The 22,114-nt window shown below is 37.1% G+C and overlaps 1 protein-coding gene across 1 annotated transcript in view; it reads left to right on the forward strand.

The window, feature by feature from the left end:
• The window catches only part of LOC131157556 (mannosyl-oligosaccharide 1,2-alpha-mannosidase MNS1-like), a 78,474-nt gene extending 58,438 nt beyond the window's left edge, over positions 1-20,036 (forward strand). The window contains exons 12-14 of the mRNA XM_058111797.1: positions 299-379; positions 458-628; positions 19,337-20,036. Coding sequence (XP_057967780.1) covers positions 299-379; positions 458-628; positions 19,337-19,579 — 495 coding nt within the window. The 3' untranslated portion in view covers positions 19,580-20,036. The remainder of the gene's footprint in view (positions 1-298; positions 380-457; positions 629-19,336) is intronic.
• Positions 20,037-22,114: the final 2,078 nt, after the last annotated feature.

Consider the following 22,114-nt stretch of genomic DNA (forward strand, 5'->3'; position numbering starts at 1 on the left):
GTATGGTTCCTTGCAAATAGTAGTAAAAGCCAGTTATTGTGAACAGTAATCTAAAACTGTGAATGGAACTCTGAGAGAGTGAGTGGGAGAGAGAGAGAGTAAAATGTTTATTACATTTATATAAAAAAAACCACCTATTGAATATGAATTTACGGACAACTCTGCTACTGTAAAATTAATGAATTGTCAGTGCATTTACTAATAAAACACTTCTATTTAGCCTCCTAAAACGCCTGATAACTTATGTCATAGATAGCTATCAGGGTTTTGGTTAAATTCCTCATGCCATTTTGTGCAGCTTGCTTGGACATGTTATAATTTCTACCAGTCAACACCAACAAAATTGGCCGGAGAGAATTATTTATTTCATTCTGGACAGGTAAGTTAATTTGCTTCTGATATACGTTAAATTATCTTTTCACTGTTTGATTGAAATTCCATATTATCACATTTTTAGGATTTGAGTGTGGGTACATCATGGAACATATTGAGGCCAGAGACAATTGAATCACTATTTTACCTTTGGCGTCTAACTGGCAACAAAACATACCAAGAGTGGGGTTGGAACATATTCCAGGCTTTTGAAAAGAACTCCCGCATAGAGACAGGATATGTTGGACTGAAGGATGTAAGCAATCCTTAAACCCACTACTGCAATAGTTTTGAGGTCATGCATTTATATGTTTGCTTTATATTGCAATCTACAAAAAGCTGGAATCTGCATGGTCTTGAATTTTGATTTATTCCAAAATAAGGGAAATTTCAATTTCAGATTTGTCTTTAATTTGAAAAAAAAAAAAACTTAAAATTGTGGTACATATGGAAACTTTTTATGGAACTCTAGAAATATCAATGGAGTTGACAATGCATGCTGTTTTGTAAGGGTCATGGCTGGAATGACTTGGAAAGAAGATGTGTTTATTGTTTCTTTGGGATAGGATTACATTTATGGTTTCTCTTTGGGTTTATGCAACTGGTTGTTTTGAAGGAACATACGTTTTTGGATTTCCAGTGGAATTGGCAGGCTTTGATATTGTGAAATTGTTCTATTTTCTTTCGTTTTGCATTTCATAGTAGGACCTCTTATCATCCAGTTAATTCCTTTCATATTTAATCACTTCTCTTTTTTTTTTTTCTTATGAAAAAAATTGATAATGCTATTGATGCATGAGTGATGAATGCTCGAGAGTTTAGGCTTATTTAGGGTATCGAATTGGAGAGGGATACCATATGGTTTTTGCATTTGCAGTTAGTGTTTTTCTGCCCCTAGACTGAGTTGATCGAATTTCAGAAGGTGATTTCTCTATTGAAAATTTCGGACCAAGTCTTCAGGCATAGGATTATATGGTTGAGAGTGGCAATGATGGTATATATGTATAGCCATGTGCGCCTGAAGAATATGGCTTGTTTGCTTAGTTAATCTTCAATTAGGGGCACATCTAGATCTGTTTCCTCATGGAATCTAGATATCAGGTGGCTAGTCAAGTCTTTTGAGGTTGGAAGGAAGTTTGTATTTCTTCAGGAAATCCATTATCCTCACTTTCTACTCTCTCTCTCTTGTATCCCTCGTTGTATAATTATTGGAGACTGCTATCAGAATAATAAATAATAATTGAAGATTGCTGTTAGGGTTGCAAAAAAGAGAATGTTTTCTGATGTTGAGAGTTTCTTATGGTCTGGTTTTGGTGATGATAGGTGGGATCATTTGATTGCCTGGGAGGTATTTTAGTATGCCAATAGTCCTAAAATTGTGGTACAGCTTTTGGTTCTTTGAAGCATGGTGTCTACAAAGCATTTTCTTCAGTTGGGAATGGCTCTTAAAATTGCCTTGTTGGGATGTTAGTGGAAGTATCTATGCTGCAGCCTCTTCAAAGTTAATTTCTTAAGTATCTCCCCTTCTCTGTCCAGATATTGGAGACAATCTTCTTTCTCTGGGGAGAAATTTGGGTTGAGATGCTCCCTTCTCCATATTATTTCCTTGGCTATATCTTCAAGGTGCTCTAATTTCTTGGTTACTCAATGGACGAGGTTTCCTTTCCATGGGATTTTCATTTATTTATGAATTATAGTGAGTTCATTTGGTGAATGCTTTTAAATCTTATATTCTCCGCCCTAGGCATGATGCTAGAAATTGGGAAGATGATAGTTCTTTGATTTCTTTTTTTTTTCCCCCCGGTGAGTCTTTTGTGCCACAGTTGTTGAAAGGTTCATTGCACTTTAGTTCTTCACATGATTAATACTAATGGCTTGCTGGGGGGAATTTTACAAAACAAAGTTTGGAACTTCAAAGGGGGTTAGTAGGAGGAAAATCTTGTGACAATGTGCTTGGTTTGCTATTTTTTGTGTCTTGTGGAAGGAAAGAATGAGAGGAATTTTTGAGGTAATTTGAACTAGAGCATTTGCTTTAGGACAATAAATTTTCCTTTTTTCCCTTTTGGTTTTAGCTTTAGTCGACAATGTTTTGTAAATTGGAAAACCTAATCACAGTGTTAGGTTTCCCTCTCCATTTATAATTTATGTAATACATCACAGTGACCATGACACACTTACTTACGGTTACTAACATAGGTAATAATACTAAATAGCCAATAATATTTCCCCGTCAAGTTGGAGCTGGATACCATATGCCCCTAACTTGTTACTAATTGATTTAACCCGAGCACCCCTTAAAGCTTCAGTGAGTAGATCAGCAGGTTGTTATTCGGACTTTTATGTAAGTTGTTGCTATAAGCTTTTGAGAAAATTTATTTGAATCAAAATGACAGTCAATCTCAACATGTTTCGTTCTCTCATAGAAAACTAGATTGGAGGCAATGTGAATACTAGGTCTATTTTTTTTATTGAAGCATAATTGTCATTCTGAAATGTACCATAGGTCATCGGTCATCGATTCTTTGGGAGTGTATTCTTTCAAATATTTATTTTGGGCATTTGATCCTTGTAAATGTTTTCCCCACTTCATTGTACTATTTGGTAGGGCAGAGTCCCCTATATGATCGTGGCTGTTATTTGTTAGTGCTTTTTAAAAACTTAATTCTAGCAATTTTTCGAAGAGTAGGAGGCCTTTTAAGGCTGTATCTCTGGATGTATGTTGTTTATGTTTTGTTCATATTCTGTCTTATTTGTACCTTCAATATTCTTTTTCATGGATGGTGTGTGGTACTTTATTGGTATTTTTGGATAGAATTGGGCGTGTCCAGAGTCGTTGGAGGATGTTCTCTCTCTCTCTCTCTCTCTCTCTCTTAGATTTGGGAAGGAGTAGAAATATTTTGGAGGTGCAGGCATTTGGCTTTTTTGGGGGGATTTGGTTGGAGTAGAACACACGTATATCTACATGAAAGAAATATGTCATCAATGGTTTGGGATAAGATCCACTATTTGTCCTTGTTGTGGGCATTTGTTGTTGGTTTCTTTAGAGGATTGTCTTTTTCATTCTTATATTTTGATTGGCAGGCAATGCTGTTTTGATATTTATTAAGTTATATCTTATGCCCCTTTTTTCATATTTTCACTTTCCTTCAATAAAATCTCTTATTTTTCTATCAAAAAAAAAAAAAAAAAAAAAGAATCGGAAAATTGATTGTCACAATGTACTCTGACATTGTGGAAAATAGAGTTCTTCCAAAATGTTCTTGAGCCAAACCAATTTACATGTAGTGTGGACCATGGTCCTAATGTCCTACCCTCTGATTTATCACTCGACCAAGCAACATAGTTTGCTTCATAGTCTTCCAAGATATGAGCTTACCGCCAAAAAAACACGCGATACCTAATTGTGGATATTTTGTCACAGGATGACCTAACCCAATATGCATCTATATAGCATGAGTGTGATCATGATCCTGATATTAGAGACATCTCTCAGGTGCATATTTGAGGTACCTCAAGATACGAATGATCACATCCTAGTGACTTGTTTAGGTAGCATCAAGAAATTGACATACAAGACTTGTTGCAAAAGATATTTGCCAGAATGACTTTGGGATGGTTTATCTTTCCACCATGTATCTGGTATCATATAGGGTTGGTCAACATATCAGCCTCATCTCATTGGTTAGGATACCAATGGCCTAGCCTCATCTAAATGGTCTTGAACATACTTTGTGGCAAAATGGTCCTTATAGCAAGTCTAGATGTTTCTATAACCAAAAATTATTTCATGACCCTAAATATTTGGTCTAAAATGTTGTTTATTGAAAATGCTTTAGGCTTTGAAGACCCTAAATTCCCTAATTATCATCACCATCACAATATCATTCACATGCACAACTAGCAAAATTCTAATAGCAGCAATATGGTGATAGAATACATAGTGATCTACTCTGCACTGTTGAAAGCTAAACTTAAGTACCAATGCATTGGTCCTACAAAAAAATGCTTCAAAATATTGCTTTAGATCATATAAGGAGTTTTTGAGAGGACATGCCAATGCTGATTCCCTTTGAGCAAAAAATTCATGTGGTTTCTACATATCAAAATCTTCCTATAGATTAACATGATGGAAGACATTCTTCGCATCTAGTTGATGCAAAGGCCATTGACAAGTGGTAGCTAAGGAGACAAAAAATTCAAGCCAATGTAAGTTTGGGGTTGGGGAGAACGTGTTGGAATAGTCCAAACTATACACTTGATCCTTTGGCGACAAGACAAGCCTTCTGGGGAGCCAACCTTCACGGTGTGCACCCAATGACATCCAAAATCTAGCTTATCAACTAGAAGAGGCACCAAGTTTTATTGTCCTGAAAGGCATGCATCTCTTCAATTGTTGCAGTTTCCACCCAGATTAGGATAAGGCTTTTGACATAGACGATCTACAAGTGGTAACAAAACAATAGATGGCAAGAAATCATAGCATAAAACTAGAGATTGAATGCTAGGTGCGGTTGCATTCACTTTCGAAATAGCGATATGAATGTCAATATCATGGGAGGTCGGATAATAAGAAGAGGAAACCAAGGGTGTATCATTGAGATTAGGAGGGGCCTCTCATCCTTTAGTCGTTTTCACATGTATATTTACAAATGAGGATGATCCAAGCTACTAGAAGGATTAAACTGAGATGATGATGTGCGAAAAGGATTGTCATGAGATAGTAGACTAGAATTTGAAAGAGAAGGTAGAGGGAAGAAATCATTAACTCAAGGAATTGGAATAATTTGGTGTGGACTTAAAAAGGTACATCAGACAAAGAAACAATGCATAGTAGGACTATAAGAGCAATATTGCTTTTATGTACGAGAATAGCCTAGGAAAATATATTTGATTGTATGAGGATCCAACTTATCCACTTAGAGTTAATTGATGGCAAGGTCTTAAATTTTGATTTTGGCTCAAATTTCAAAGCTCCAAAAATGTGAAAATTTTGATGAAAATTTTGATTTTGATATCAATTTCGATATCGATTTGAAAAAATAATGGAAATCAGTAGTAAAGCATGGGATTCTTTGTGAAACTTTAGAAATGGTTAATAGACATAATAATTAAGTTTTAGGACTAATATATTATAAGTTAAATACATCTATGTTGAGTATGAGGTGGAAAAGTTGTAATATAGTATGTGTATCAAACTTATTTGTAAGATAATGTGCATTAAACATATTCAGTTAATACAAATGAAATTCATAAATCAATTAAATATTATTTATTATACAAATAATGATAATTTAGAAATGAATGGCTAAATAAAATGTTGTTGTAAGTTTATTTTTTCATATAATTTCAAAAGCACTTGTAGTAATCTTTTTTCTTGATAAAAAGAAATAAAATAAATTAAGAGAGAAATTTCACTTCACTCTTAAATCTCATTTAAATTTCGAGGAAATTTCATTGCATAGTTAAAATTTTGACAAGTTTCGCAAAGATTTCAAGATTTCGATAAATTTTGAATGATTTGTTGAGATTTTGACGGAAATTGTGCAAGACAAAAATTGATCGCATTTCTGATTTCGAGGGTGACGGAAATCGGAAATTTCGAAGAAAATTTTGACAATTTCATGGAAATTTAATACTATGACGTATAATGGGCACACACCGAAATGGGCGTAAATAGGAAAGAGAGGGATGAGGTTTCTCGGCTCCCACAATGGGCTTTTAGCTTAGTGGTAGAGTGCCATCCTTGATAATTGGGTCGTTGTGCCTGTGTTGTGAGGATTCACGATCACATGGATAGTTCAAGGTGCTTATAGTGCCTGTCCTTGAGATGTGGATCATCAAAGGCATATTAGTGTGATGTGCTCGGAGCATTTGAGAAGAGAACAGACTATTATCACTAAGGGCAGAGGATGACATTTTGCTAATAAGAGAGCAAGCAAGGAGCATGACATCACTTTAAAATTCTTTGGATACATTCGTATGGTAAAATAGGGTAGAAGTGACTTTGAGGATATTGCCTGTCTTTCCTCTTTGCAACTCCATTTTCTTTTGGAGTCTGGGCACATGATGGCGGATGAATCATTCCAGATTTAGTCTTGTAGTGAATTGGGTATTAAAGTACTCTTTAGTGTTATTGCTATTAAGTATATGGATAGGTAAAACAAATTGAGTCTTTATTTTAGGATAAAAAAGGTACAAAAGATATGAAATAACTCATAGCAATCCTTTTATTAAATGAAGCCAAGCCATCATCGAGTAGTTATCTACACAATAGAAAAAATATCTTAAACCCATTGACACGACACTATTAGGACCCAAACATCAAAATGAACTAACACAAAAGGGCTGACTACCCGTTTATTGACTTTGGAAGCATGTTAGACTCGCATTCAAGGCAAAACACAAGACGCAAAGTTGGAACTAGGAACCAACTGTTTTTTAACTTGTCCAATGAAGGATGATTTTGGCAACATAGAATTTGAAATGGTGTAGCAGTAGCAGTGCATGCAGTGGAGGGAGGTTGCAACTAAAAGTAGCAGAGTCCACCAGCCTCAAGTCCATCACCAGTTGTCTTCCTCTTCTTGAAATCTTGATGGGATGCATGATATCGTGGGAACCTTCAATTCTCCCCTGAAACAGATACAAGACAGCACTCTCTAATAGCTGAAATAGTAAGGGTGGAATAGTGATTGCTGCATTGGTCATGCTTGGGGGTTTCTTATGAACATTCCAAGATTGTATGTTCACAAGGTGTTCACTTGTGTGTGTGCGTGTGTTGGGGGGGATGGGGGCTCTATAATGACTGTCCCTTTATGGCACTCAAACCACCTTTGGAACTTCTGGAGCTGTAAGATTGAACACTAGAACCAAGAGATGAGGAATGGGAGCTGGAGGAGGCATGAAGAAAGCAAGAATAAATGTCAGCAAGGGATGAGAACTCTGCACTACTATGAATCTTGGACCGGACCAGATCCATACAAACTGTGCAATCTAGGCTTCCGTCGAGTTTCACAATAAAGAGGCAATCAATTCATATTCCAGCAGCTGTACGTCTTTTCATTTTTCATTGTCAGGTGCATATGGAAACAATTGCTTGGACTTGTCTAAGCGTGTCAAATAGATCTCAACAGGTTTAGATTGCTGCACACAGTCACTTCCATCAACTTCTATGTTATAATCTGTGGCAAAGGAGGAGGAAACATTCCTTTGGATACATGGAATCCAATCCATCGCATACAATCAAGACCAACAACAAACAAGCGAAACAACTGGAACAAATCACAAACAAAGGATGACACAGTCTCAGGCCCCAATGAACTCAGCTACCACTGAGAAAAAGTCTTCAACAGTGCTGCATGGTCATACTGGTGCTGCCAGTGAACAACTAAAGGTTTGATATTTGAACTAAACTCCATAATCCAAAACTTGGTAATATGGTTACTAGAGGGATTTGAACCATGTGGGACCAGATCAGAGCAAAGACATGGCAGTACAAAGCCTCATGTGCCGGCACATGGAGTTGGAGTTGAAGCCTTCGATCTGTGTGTGCGTTGGGTGTAGCCCAAGCCATGGGATTTCAGGGCTTGGCAGATGAAGTGTCTGTGGGTGCCTATGGTATTGGTTTTGAAAAATCTCATGGGATTTTGTCTTCCTGAACATGCAGCATCATCGAGGAATTTCTGAAGATTGCTGTTTGTCTCTGGCAGTTGCTGACATAGTTACATCCACCCAACATCTCTGTTGTAATCCACGGAAATGAAGAAGGAAACATACTTTTGCGATTCATGAATTCCATCCCAACACATACAATTACAACCGAGACCAACAAGAAACAAGATAAACAACCAGAACAAACCACCAACACAACGACATTAAACTGTTTCAGGCCCCAATGAACTCAACTATCACTGAGTCACTGACAAAATATCTCCTACAGTATCGCAAGACTATAACCAGAGTGCTGTGCATGAACAACTAAAAGGTTGGATCAATGGACTAAACTCCATAACCCAAAACTTAATGTGGTTTATTTGGGGATCTGAACCATGTGGAACCAGATCAGACCAAAGACATGGCTGTATGAAGCCTCATTCACTGGCATGTGGAGTCTGAGTAGCCAGCATTCGACGTGCTTGTGAGGGCATGTGGGTGTAGCTCTAGCGATAGGGTTTCAATGCTTGGCACGTTGGCAACATCTGCAGGTGCCTCTAGTGTTGGTTTTGAAAAATTTCGAATAGGTTTTTGTCCTCCTGAACATGCAATCTCGTTCAGGAATTTCTGGTGACTCTGTTTCACTGGCAGCTTCTGGGTTGGTTTCAGGCCTGGGGTGCTGCTCACAGCTCTCCTATGGTGGTAACATGCAGAGGATTGTGGTTTTTTAGGGTTTAGTTTGGTGGTGGCTGCGGCATTTAGGGTTTAAATCTAAGTACTATGCTCTAATTTAACGTTGAGGATGTTGTGTAAATTGGAAAACCTAATTAGAGGGATAGATCTCTTCCGCTATTTATAATGTGGAAAGTACATCACATGGATCATAATTGTGAGATTTGTATGATTTTTGAATCAGATTAATTTGATTCTCGTGAGTGAATCACAAATGCTCTGAATTGTTGATGGATTCAACTATTTACTCACTAAATTGTTGTGTAGTCTGGTTCTGCAATTCACTTCTATTGGGTCTTGTCTTGGATCTTGTCAAATCTAGTTTTATTTTAGTTTTTAAAATTTTTTATCAGTTTTCTGTCTGTTCTTGTTTACTTTTTTCTTGTTTAGTTGTGAGAGAAAGCATATGCATTAAATATGATTTTTTTTATTAAACACCATAACGTTCTGTTTTTTTAATTGTTTTTTGTGGTTCTTTCCTTAAACATCATAAAGTTCAATTTTTTTTTTATTATTAGTTTTTCTTCATTCCTCTCCTTATTTTTTAATTTTTGATTTATATCGTTGTGTTTAGCTTACTAATGATTTTTTGTTGTTGAACATGTTACACTTATTCCATAAACATAAAGTTCACTTTTTAAATTTGTTTTCTTCAATCCTTCTCTAACTTTTTTTTCTATCTTAAACTCTTAAGTGCTTTTCAGTTTTTTGACTTTTAAGTTTTTAGTTTTTAATATATTAATTTGATATGTATATCATCTTTATATGGAGAACTTGGAAACAATTGAAGTTGTTTTCCAACATACACGAATGTGGAAACTAGAAAACTATGTGATGTTTTGGTAATTACCAAAGAAGAGGAGGACTTGAAGCAGCGAAGAAATGTTCTTTGACCAGAGTCTTCTTCTAGTGAGTCAACTTCCATCAATTTCTCTTCCTTGAATTGTCATCGACGGAACTTCTTTCTTCTTGATTCCTTGAAGTTATTCTTCATATTTTTGCAACTGTAGCCATCTCTCTTTCCTTTTCTCTTTACAGTTGCCATAGGTAATATGGAGTAGGTATGGGAGGGCATTCAACCTTCAAAATTGAGAGGAATGTGATTATCATGAATTGATTTGACCTTTTGCATCACATAATTGTAGGAAAGCGTGTGGCCTTTGTTATGCTAAATAAGGAGTAGTTCGTGTGGGCTCTGAGGTTGATGGCGGTGTTGTGCGAAGGCAACAAAGGGTTTGTCGGGGGTTGAGGGGACCTAAGTTTTAGAAAAGAAGTTAGGATCATTAGTTTGACGATCCTTGTGAATGGCATAGGAAGATTCGTGCATTTGCAAAAGATTTATAGTGGTAGTAATCTGGATGTGTGCATTCTTGAGGGAGTTCAACAATGGGTGGTGGGCTTTTCTTGCTGCTCTATGTTAGAGTTGTTGTTAGCTATGAATGATTCTTCAAACACCCACAGTGGAAGTTGGTGATGCTCTGAGTGTGTTTCCTTAACATCCAGAGATCAGCGAAGAGTGGCGCGAGGATTAGCATGTTTCAAAAGCTCTCGATGAGCACCCCCTTCCCTGTGATAGGAGGAGCTCTAGCGACAAGGTCGAAAATAGAAAGAAGGGCCAAACTCATAGAGATTGTGGGTGGGTGGGTGGGAATTATTTCCTAAAATGAGTCTTGAATCCTTGCGTTATGCAAACGGGGTGAAGGGTTTTAAATTTTAAATTTTAAATTTTAAATTTTCAAGGGGGTCTTCTTGGTGGTTGAAAGGCTTGGGAAATGATGGGCTGGTAATTCAAAGGCCCAAAGTGCATGGGTGAAGAAACCCAAGATAATTTAAGTTGAAAGAAGGAGGAGTTCAGTTTAAAAGGGGCTGGAGACTCGAGCCTAGTAGTAGCGAAGATGCAACATAGGCTTATGGAGGGGGAAATGGGTCTAGTAGAACATGCAAGGATGGATAGTGTGGTAGGAAAGACTTCGCAAGCTAGTTTGGCTAGAGATTGTCTTGTGAAAAACACATTAAAAGATTTTTCCACGAACATTAATGAAAAGTTGAAACATGTAACCAGTTTCCTCCTTTGCACTTAGTTTTAAGGGAAAATCAGAAGGCTTTATCGGAAGGGATTTAGAAGATTTGTTTCTTTGATTTTAAGGATGATTTGGGAAATTTTTGTGAATTAGAGAAGCAATTATTGGTCAGCCAGCTAGTCAACCTTGAATTTGCAGAAGAGAACGGATTGCTTCAATTGTTTGAAGGTAAGAGTGGAAATTTTGAAGAGGAAGGTTTTGGCTAGAGTGAAAATTTGGCTAAGATTTCACAGCAGGTGGAGATACACTATCAACATTCAGACTCTAAGTTTGCGCAAGCAAGTAAAAATTTTATTAATCACAATATTGACCAGTAGGAGGGCGGGCCTTGGATTAACGGTAAAGTTGCTCCTTTGTGACCGGCTGGTCATGGGTTCGAGTCCAAGGAAACAACCTCTCTACATAAAAGTAGGGGTAAGATTGCGTACACTGTGACAACCCTCCCCTTACCCACACGAAGCGGGGAGCCTTATGGCTTGGGGACGCCCTTGTACAATATTGATTAGTTGAAAGTTTTAAATGTTGAGGGGCCTTTGTCTTTTGACTTGAGCTTAATTTCTTACCAACGTAATATTTGATTGATCTTTCTTTTGGTGTCTTTTGGGGGGGGGGGGGGGTTTGGGAAGATAGATTCTTCTATATAGGATCCTTGTTCCAATAGAATTAGTAAAGGCATCCTTCTTTTTCCTATTCAACCTTTAATTTCTTCTGACTCTATGCCATGGGGAGGGTTCTTTTAGGAGGAAGGGCTGTGGATTTAGCTTTAAAGGAGGTGAGAGATGTTTTAGACCTGCATATACTCCTTGGAGACCTTAGAATAAAATTAGAACCTGTAGGAATTGAGGTGATGATGGGTTTGAGCCGTAGAACTTGTGAGAGGAAGAACAACTAAGCTAAAAAAAAAAAATTAAAAATCTGGCTACATCAATTAATTTGGAGGGTGGAAAAGGGAATGAGAAAGGGTGGTAAGTGTGTTAAACTATGAAGATAGTTAGCTAGAACTTTGTAGGGTTTTTTTTTTGGGGGGGGGGGGGGTGGGGTTGCTAGGAAGAGGAGCTTGATTAAGAAAATTTTGGATAGGTACTCCCCTTATAATGTTCTAATTCAAGAAACTAAATTGGAATTGATTGGTATGAGAGGGAGCCTTATGAGGCATACTTGTCACGTGAGGTTCTCGGTTTGTTTCTAGAGTGGATATTTTGACGGGTTTTTCTTCCCATTCTATGTTAGTTGAGGTGAGAGGGAGGGGCTAGTGATGGGTATCTTCATTGTACAGTCCTTCTAGATCAACCCTTAATAGTGCTTTTTGGGATGAGCTCTATCATGTTTTTGGTTTTTGCTTCCCTAGGTGGATTGTGGGCTGTGATTTTAATGTGGTGAGGTTTTTTAGAGAGAAAAAGGGGGTGGGGTTGAGTTACTGCTAGCATGCAGAATTTTAATTTGTTTATTAGGGAGTGCGGTTTGAGAGGCCTCCCCTTAGGGAACGCGACTTTTACATGGTTTGTGTGTGTTTTGGGAGAGAGGGGGGGGGGGGGGGGGTAGCATATTGGATAGATTCTTGTTCTGTAGCGAGCGGAAGGATTAATTTTCTGATCTCTCTCAAAATGTTCTTTCATGAGTGGCTTCAATCATTTAGCTATTTTGTTGGAATCTAGGAGGCTGTCTTGGGGTCCTACCCCATTTAGGTTTGAGAAAATGTGGTTGGATCATGCAACTTTTAAGACTTTGGTAAGGAATTCCTAGGGATAGGATGTGGAGTGGGGTCGGGAAGGGTTAACATTCATGAGAAAATTGAAGCATCTAAAGGATAAATTGAAATTTTGGAACAAGGAGGTGTTTGGCGATGTTAGAATTAGAAAACCTAGCTGTTTATATGAGTTAGCCTCCTTGAATAGGAAGGAAAAGGAGATTAACCTCTCTGAAAGTGAGAAGGCGAGAAGAATATCTTTAAAGATTGGGTTAGAATAGTTGATTTTAGGAAATGAGGAGTTTAAGGCAAGACCAAATTCAAATGGGTCAAATATAGCGATTGTAACTCTTCTTTCTTTCATAGTCTAGATAATGGAAAATGAATAAGAATGTGATTAGGGAGCATGATGTAGGGGGTGAAACAATTCTCAGATGAACCTAGTCAGCTTGCGTATATGATTTTTAATTTCTTTCATAATTTGTATTCTAAGGAGGACTTTTATGGACAATGATAGAGGGGTTAGAGTGGAATCCCATATTCGAAGACCAAATGTGTTGCGTAGAGAGACTTTTCGATGTGGAGGAAGTGAGGGGGGTGGTTTTTGGGATGGAAAGGGTTAAGGCAATGAGTGGTTTTAATATTGCTTTCTTCCAAGATTGTTGGGATTTTATTAAGGGTGATTTGTTTAAAGTATTTACCTTTTTTTTTTTTTAATAGGAACTTTGGATCTTGAGCAAGATCATTAATTCCTCCTTTATCACTTTGGTGCCTAAGAAATCTATATCTATCAAGGTAAAGGATTTGAGGCCTACTAGTCTTTTCTCTAGTGTTTATAAGATTATTATGATTGACTTATTAGCTAATAGGTTTAGTGTAATTCTTGATAAAACTATTTTGATTGATCATAGTTCATTTGTGTTTTTTTTTTTGGGGGGAGGGGGGAGGAGCCGGCAAATAGTGGATGCTATTTTGGTGGCTGATGAGGTAGTGAGAAAGTGTACAATAAGGTTAGTTGGAGCTTTTTAAGATAAAATCTTTGCAAGAAAATGTTTTGTCATTGTTTTGACAAAAGGATGCGGTGCTCCCTTGAGGTTTTGAAAATCCCACCAACCACCCTAAAACATCCTGACTTTCCCTGATATTTGGTAAAAAGACAAGCTAGGGAGGGGGTATTAAGTGTCCCAAAAATCACATGTCAAGGAGGTCCGAAGTTTTTTGATATCTTAGGGAAGGTTCGCATCTTTCTGCCAAACCTCAAGAGGTGTCTGGATTTTTTTTTTTTTTCTCGCAAAACCTCAGGGTGGGTTAGCATCTTTTGCTCTTTTTCGTTTCCTGTTGGAGGACATTTTTTTTTCTTGCAAGTGTAAATGTCTAATATTACTTAAAACTTCGACTCCCTTTTACAAAAGCTGAAGCTTCCGATAATCACATGGACAAGGCTCTTTGCAAAATCTATGGTGGAAACACAAATGCTACTACAGGAACCATTGATCCAAAAATGTGTCATAGATAGCCTTATTCTCTTCAGCTTTTCCCATGGATTTTCCTATCTCTCAATTCTCCTAATAATCTTGAATTGTGTTTGAGGAATAGCATCCCACAGGTACTTTCTTTTTTTCTCTTGGAACCCTCTTTCAAACCTGCGCATTTCTTTTCTTACTCAGTTTGCAACCACCTGGTTGATTCCTAGAGTGGCATTTGTCAATTTATTGTCATTCATTTACTCCCTCTCTATCAATAAATTTATGTTTAATTTTTTATTAAAATAAAGGATCAAATCTTTATAAATAAAATGTATATATGACAGTATGGTTGTGTGGGGTGCAATATTGCAGTTCAGATCCCAACATCTTGTGACTGAGCTGAGTTAGACCCAGTGAGACATGAGTTGGGAACATTTGAATTTATAATTAAGAGTTCAAAATTTTGATTAATATATTTGGTTTAGGAAGTTGTATAATAAACAAGTTGATCTGAAAGAAAAAAGTGGCATGATTCAATTCTATGAAGAACTAATTGTCCTGTTCTTCTTGGGTTTGACCCTTCATTTGCACTGGAGACAGATTGTGCTTATAAAGCCTAAATATCCTGAGATCAGTTAATAACACATTCTAAAGGTCTTATACACAACCAGTATGAGGCTTCTTTTACATTAGGTCTTGACTGTTCCGTTTATCAATATTCCATTTGCAACTGTGCACACCTGTTGTTTAACTAACATGCTATATAGGGCTTTTTTAGGAATTTATACAAGCAATCTGTCCTTTCTATATCTCTGCATATTCACTAATCTAGTTAGGCAAGAACATCATTATTAAGCTTCTTAAGATGAACACACAACCCACCACCAACAACAAGAACAAGAAGTCCTACTATGTGGAGTTGGCTATATGAATCCTTTTTTTGGCGAATTCACGTGATTGAGGGCATTTCTTTGACTAACTTAAGAGCTATTAAACCCTTCTTCACTACCTTATTCCAAGTTATTTTAGGTCTACCCCTTCTTCTCTTAGTACCATTTACAATGACTAGCTCACTCCTGACACACACACACAACACACATACAGAGCTCAGTAGGAAACCCTAATTTATCCCCTAGTTTCTCAATTTGTGTAGGCATTTACATTTTAAAGATCATATTCAATTCAATTGATTTATATCTGTAAATGAACGAATAAAATGTTATAGATCACAAGTGCAATATTGCATAAAATTCCATTCTACTTAGTGCCAAATCAATTAAATATCATAAGTCAGTCCATAATGAAATTCGAATTTAGAAATCTCTAAATGTTTTTTTTTAATCAAACTAAGCAATATAATTTCTGATTTATGAGATTAAGCTAACGCGTCTTGTATGATTGTGATACCATTTAATTAATTGGGTTGGTAAATACTGTTTATGGTTTTGATGCTTATTTTTCCTAATAGAAAATAAATTGCAAGGCCCTGAATTATTTTCTCATACGAAATCTTGTTGCAGTCCTTTATGCATTCCTGATTTCTAATGATAATAGACATGGCATCATACCTTCAAATATTCTAGACATAGAAGAGTATTGATGGCATCTATAGCTGTTTGTGGAGGGGGATCTCCTCTTCACCATTTAAGAAATCTCAGAATATTTAATTTTATTTTTATTTTTATTATCAGAAACTTATTTTAGGATTTTACCCTGTACACATCCTGCATCAACTTGGTATCAGAGCACAATTCTTGTTGCACCATGGCTGTTATCTCTTCTATGTTGCCAGGGACACCAGCATCAAGAGCACCATTGTCATGTACATCACAATCTCAGCACTCAATTAAATTTTATTTTATTTTATTTTTTATTTTTCAAATGAAGCCCAATTCCCAGTAGGTATCCATCTTACAAAAAACTAGCATAAATCTGCTGAATCAAAGAGTATCGGCCAACCAAAACTTAATCTCCTTTGAGTAATCTTTTAGTCATACTTTGCAACTCCTGTGCCATCACTTCAACCTGTAGAAAAACACAGTACTTTGAGCTACTGCTTCCCTCATAGTCAATTAGTCTTCCCTTGCATCTGAGATCGGTAAAACATTGTTGCTTGTCATCAAATCACATGGTGTTGTCACCGTCGTTCCCTGTTTTCATCATTGTGGCTACCCTTGATGGCAAGAGTTTGTGAGACGCCATTGCAGTTGAACCCTTTGCTCTGCTATCTATGTCTTGCAATTGAGCCCTCTGCTTTCACTTTCTTGCAGTTACAGCTAGATCGCGAACCCCATAATCAGGAAAGCAAGAATGATATAACCTGACCCATTGTTGTACCAACCCATATCTACCAGCAATTCAATTCCTAACCCCACAAAAAGAAATCAAACTCAATTCCTATTCATCCCAGTGAGCCAGCACTAGAATTAAATTCGAGCTTGTACAAAGGTCTGTTACAGATATGGAAGACTGGGGGGATACACCCGTGATCTTGTTGAGCAAACGGCAATGACCTAAGAACAGAACACCAGGGACATTGCATATCTTAATGGCAAATTGAATGTATGTGTACTATTAGCTTGACTTGACTCTATGAGCTACTCTTATGGCAGATTGCGGCGCTGAAATTACTCTAGGGTACTTTCCAGCATCCGGTAAGCTTGACTATGGTGTAAGAGTTAATTTGCTCAGGTTTAATGCAGAGCATGAATTGGATGATTTATATGACTGGTTCGAGCTTTTGTAAAACTGATTATAGAGGAATTAGGAACAAGGAGAAGGCAAATTTGACTATATTGTCTTAGAAGTTAGCAGCTTGGGAAATAACATGAGATCCTAGTAGGAAACTGGTTAGTACCTGTTAACTATGGTTGCCAAGTGTATTTCAGGCTTTGCACTCAATCAGTGTGGAAAAAGATGTAGAAACTTATTTTCGCCAGTTTCATAAGTCCTTGCGAGGTGTCAATTTGAGGAAAATGTGCAGCAACAAATTATTCATTTCTTGGTGGGCTACCATATGGGATTCAGGTTAAACTTCATTACTATCATTTTGAGTCCATTGGTTAGGTTGCTTCCCGTGCCAAGGATATGGAAAGGAGATTGCTTCCATGAATGAAAACCAGAAGAGGTGGATTTCCATGTGCCTAAGCCTGTTAACCTCCAATTCATTCTAGGTAAATTGAGCTGAATAAGATTGATATCCAGTGTTTTGAATGCTCTGAATTCACTGACAAGTGACAAGGGACATTTAGATGAGTGTTCTAAAAGAAGCATCTTAAAGTGGTGGGAAGGTGACCCCTGAGTAGGAGGATGACTACATGTAACAGCCATTAGAGCCCATGAGTAATGACTAATAAGGAACAGATGATCATGAGAAAGCTTACGGTACAGGTCTGTGCAATTATCTGTAGGAGTTCGATGAAGTCGTGCCCTAGACAGTCTCTTGAGTGATTTTGAGTTTGCCAGGTGCGGATGTTTCTTTGTGGAACTGGATTTGGGGATCGTGTTGTTAGGGAGGCCATGGTAATATGAATACCACATGATTTTATGATGGCCATCAGAACTATATAATTATCAAAAAGGTCGGTGCATCACAAGTTACATTCATAGTTGTCTCAAATGATGGGTCCTGTATGTGTTGCTTCAAGCTCTTATTCTTTAAGCCCTTGTACTATTAATCTACATTTTAAGTCAGTAGTTTTTGTTTTAAGAGATAATGATGGTGGGAATAGTTCTTTGTGGTAAGGTATTACAGTTCATGTGAGGATGTGCTTGTCCTGCATCAACGATCTCATTGCCATTCATCATTATCATTTGGAAGCCCCTGTCTCTATCAATGGATGGATTGATTTGAGCCCTCAAGGCCAGTTACAGTGAGGTTTTAGTTTTTGTGATGACAAAAAAAATACCCTCAACATTTTATATTTATATACTAAGGCAATAATATTTGATAGTTTTCATCACTAATGTGGTGTTTGGTTCAGGGGTTACCGCAAACATTTCAGGAAGTTTGATTATGGGTATCCTAATGCCTATGGCTGGTGGTCATTTTATGAGTATGTAGATTTACACAGGCATCAAACTCCTATAAAACGCTAATTTCATGGAGAACTAGATGCCGGTCTTAGGGGTGTTGCCAAAGCCAGGAATTTGTATATCCACCCTGAGGCCGGCATCTAGATCCCCATGAAATTAGCATTTTATAGGAGTCTCTACAAGTAATTAAATATCCCCTTATTTTTAGCCGATTCTTAAGAATCTGGTTGCCATACAGCATCTAAACTTTTCTAAACAGCACATGAATTCCTCTTCTAATAAACTCTCAATAATTGTTATTACACCCCTCAGTTCTTTTTTTTGAAAAAAAGCTTTATTTATTTATTTTTCATTTTTTATTCATCATAAAGCACATTGCCAAAGCCAGGAATTTGGATATCCACCCTAAGGCTGGCATCTAGATACCCATGAAATTAGCATTTTTTAGGAGTCTTTAGGAATAATTAATTGTTCCCGTATATTTAGCAGATAAAAATCAGGTTGCCATATGGCATCTAAACTCTTCTAAGCAGCACATGAATTCCTCTTTTAATAAACTCTCAATAATTGTTATTACACCCCTCAGATTTTTTTTTTTACAGTAAATCTTTAATTAAAATATATATATATATATATATATATATATATTTTGCTCACATTTACACAAGGTGATGACTCAATTTCCCCATAATCATATACAAAATTTAGACAACTTGGACAGGTAGGTATCTTTATTTGGAAAAAATGGACGAAAAACACTTTAGAATGCATGAGCACCGAACCTTAAATTTTAAAGCAGTTTTGATTGTGTCTGTCAATTTTTTGAATAACATCTAAATGATGAGGCTTTGTCTTGAAACGCAAGTAAATAAATTCATTGTTTTTAACATGAAGTGAATCTTACACCTTTCTGCAAACTCAAGCCTCTTGATGGGTCTATTATTATTTAAATTTAAAAATGTTAGTAATGCCGGGTTTGTTAGTTTTTTTTTTCACTAGTCAGGTTTGTTTGTTATTATTATTAGACCAATGCTACCTTCAGAGTGTGTATTTTGATACGGGAGTCCAGCATGTGCAGAGCGAGCATCCAACTGGATGAGTGGTGGCAGAATTCTTTGTCATCCTCTTGTTATTCCTCTTATTATTCTTGTTACTGGTACTATTGCTATAGTTATTAGCATTGAATGGTTTGTAACTCTCTTTCTGGAAGAGCCATGCTTGCTAGAAAGAAAATGAACTGTTGATTGGTGTTTTTTAATTTTAACCATGATGCATGCAGTCATATGCTTATTCTTGATTCTCATTGTTTTCAGGTCAATTCTGGTGTCAAAGACAATATGATGCAGAGTTTCTTTCTTGCAGAGACACTAAAGTATCTTTATCTTCTTTTCTCGCCTCCTTCGGTCATTCCACTGGATGAGTGGGTTTTTAACACAGAAGCTCACCCTATAAGAATCGTAACACGGGATGATCAACTAGAGAAGTCCAAAGGGCTAGATAGACAAAAGGCTATCAGGTTACATGGTAGGAAGGGAGGTCGATTGAGTGATGACTAGGGTTTATCTCCACGCTATATAATTTTTCATTGAACCCTTAAAATTTCAGGCTCTGGAATGAACGAAGAGCCATCAGGTTCAAGTTCAACATAAGAGTTGCTCAAAATAGTTGAGTCCTCTTGGGCATTTGCCCCAGGGAGCTGGGATCTTTGAATTCTATAGGAAGCACGTCATTTCCAAAATCATGTGAGCTAAATTATAGGATTTTGCTTAATATTTAATCATCTCTTGGGAGATAAATCTTTTACCAAATAGGTGTAGCACCTGGGGTGCATGATCCTTTATAGTCCTGCAGAATTGATTATTTAAGTTTTGCTTTCTAATTAATCACTACTCAGTTATACTCTTTAGTTGTTTTTAATAGGATTTGTAATTAACATTGAGTTTAGGGTCGTTTGAAGGCCTTTTATGGATTACACTGCTCAATATAGTGGATTCTTTTTAGTGCTTTATGCTTCTATATGCAGTGTTTTTTTTTATTTCACCCTTAGTAATTAGTATCCTATCCCTCTCCAAGAGTGGTAATACGTGCATGCATCATGTGATTCTGCTGGTGTCGTTTTGATGATTTTTTTCATTTTTTTTGGGATAATTTTTTCTTCAAGTTCTATTTATTTATTTATTAGACAGTATAGAAAGTTAACTATTCACTAATAAGCACAAATCATATAATAGTTTTTTTTTTTTTAAAACTGCATCATTTTAGCTGTAGTATTTGATACAAATATGGCCTCATTGTCAGTGGCTTTTCGTTTCCTCACAGTGCACTGGAATTCAAGTATTTTTTTTTATTGCTTATCCCGAATATCTCCCGTCGGTCACATCATACCATATAATTTATGCTTTGATGTAGCCTCATTTCATATGGTCTAGTATATCCACATTATAAATATATAGTTAAGCATCTCGCATCCATCCTAAAAATTGATATCCTTTGCTTTCTTTTAAAATGTGTCCGCATTTTCCCTCTTTTTCCACTCGGCATTCTTTTTTTTTTGTCTGAAAATTATAATTATATTAGATCAAAGTGGATACCTAAAGTACATTTGGGAGACCAAGCTTCCATTCAAGATCAGTCCAACCAAGTTCAAAATACATCAAACCTGAGCATACCCAGGGGCTAGGAGGCCAACATAACTACATCTCAATAACTATCAAAAGCTACTCACATACAGAGGGATGGATATTTGTCATACACCAACCTATAGATGTGAGTTTGAATAACTTTAACAATAGCATTCGAATGGGTGACCACCGCTTCAAACTTCCTCTTGTTTCGAAAATGCCAAAGGCAGTACTCTGTTTTGACTAATCTGGCTTTCTTTTCTATTGCTTGAATCCTAGTGCCTTTGGCCTCTTTATAAAGCCATTTTAAGCTCGCCTTGATTGTTGTCATCCTTCAGGTTATTCCTAGCCAGTCCTTAATCTGGTCATAAACATTAGCAGACACACTGCAACTAAAGAACAGATGGTCAATTGTTTCTAGTTCCATGCCACAGAAAACACAACCTTTGTCAAACCCCTCCCCACAGTACTTATCACAGGTAAGCAGCTTCCCCACCGTAGCTAGCCTCAAGATGAAAAAATGTTTTGGAGGGCAGCTATTCTTCCATACCAGGTTGTGCCAAAGAACTTTGTTACCCTTAGTTTTCAAAAACTGATAAGCATCCAAGCACTTAAATTTCCCCTCTGCATCCCATTGCTTCAGTTGTATATCTGCTTTGTTGCAATCAACACATTGGACAAGCAGCAGGTCTTTAATCTCAACCAGCTTCTTGAAGAGGGGAGAGTCATCATGCTTAAATGAGGCCCTCCCATATACTGCCTCCTTTAAGATATGCATGACTCACACATTTTGATCAGAGAGCATCCTTTTTGCTGTGTATATTCCAAAGGGTTTTAGTGAGTTGTGCTCTGTTCCAGCATTTAAGATCCATTACACCAAGCCCTCCTCTCCCTTTTTGGCATGCAAACCTCCTTCCAAGCAACCAGTGCACCACCCACACCACAACCCCCCCCCCCCCCCCCCAAAAAAAACCAAAATAAAAGTGTCCTACATAGCTTGATTACATGAGCCAAAACTGTAAAAGGGATATAGAAAATGGAGAGCCAAAAACATTCAACTCCTTGGATCACTGAATTGATCAGCTCAAGCTTACCAGGACAATGCAGAGTATGACCGGGGCAGGACCCAATCAGCCCAGCTATTTTGTTAATGAGAGGGGAATAGTGAGCTGAGGTAAGTCTTGTGGAGGCTAGGGGAATACCAAGATACCTAAAGGGAAACTCTCCCAAAGGAAAACCTGTTAAGAGTCTTTAAATCTTCCAAATTGCAATCAGAAACACCTGCACAGTACATGTTTGATTTCTGTACACTAGCCTTCAGCCCATAACAGTCAGCAAAAACATTAAGGCATTCCATCAGCTTCTTAGCAGATGAGTAATCACTCCTTGCAAAGTGGATCAAATCATCAGCAAAGGCAAGATGGGAGATTTTGAGCTCACCACATTTAGGATGAAATCTGAACTCTGAAC

The sequence above is a fragment of the Malania oleifera genome, chromosome 6 (genome assembly GCF_029873635.1).
Source record: "Malania oleifera isolate guangnan ecotype guangnan chromosome 6, ASM2987363v1, whole genome shotgun sequence".
Classification (NCBI taxonomy): Eukaryota; Viridiplantae; Streptophyta; class Magnoliopsida; order Santalales; family Ximeniaceae; genus Malania; species Malania oleifera.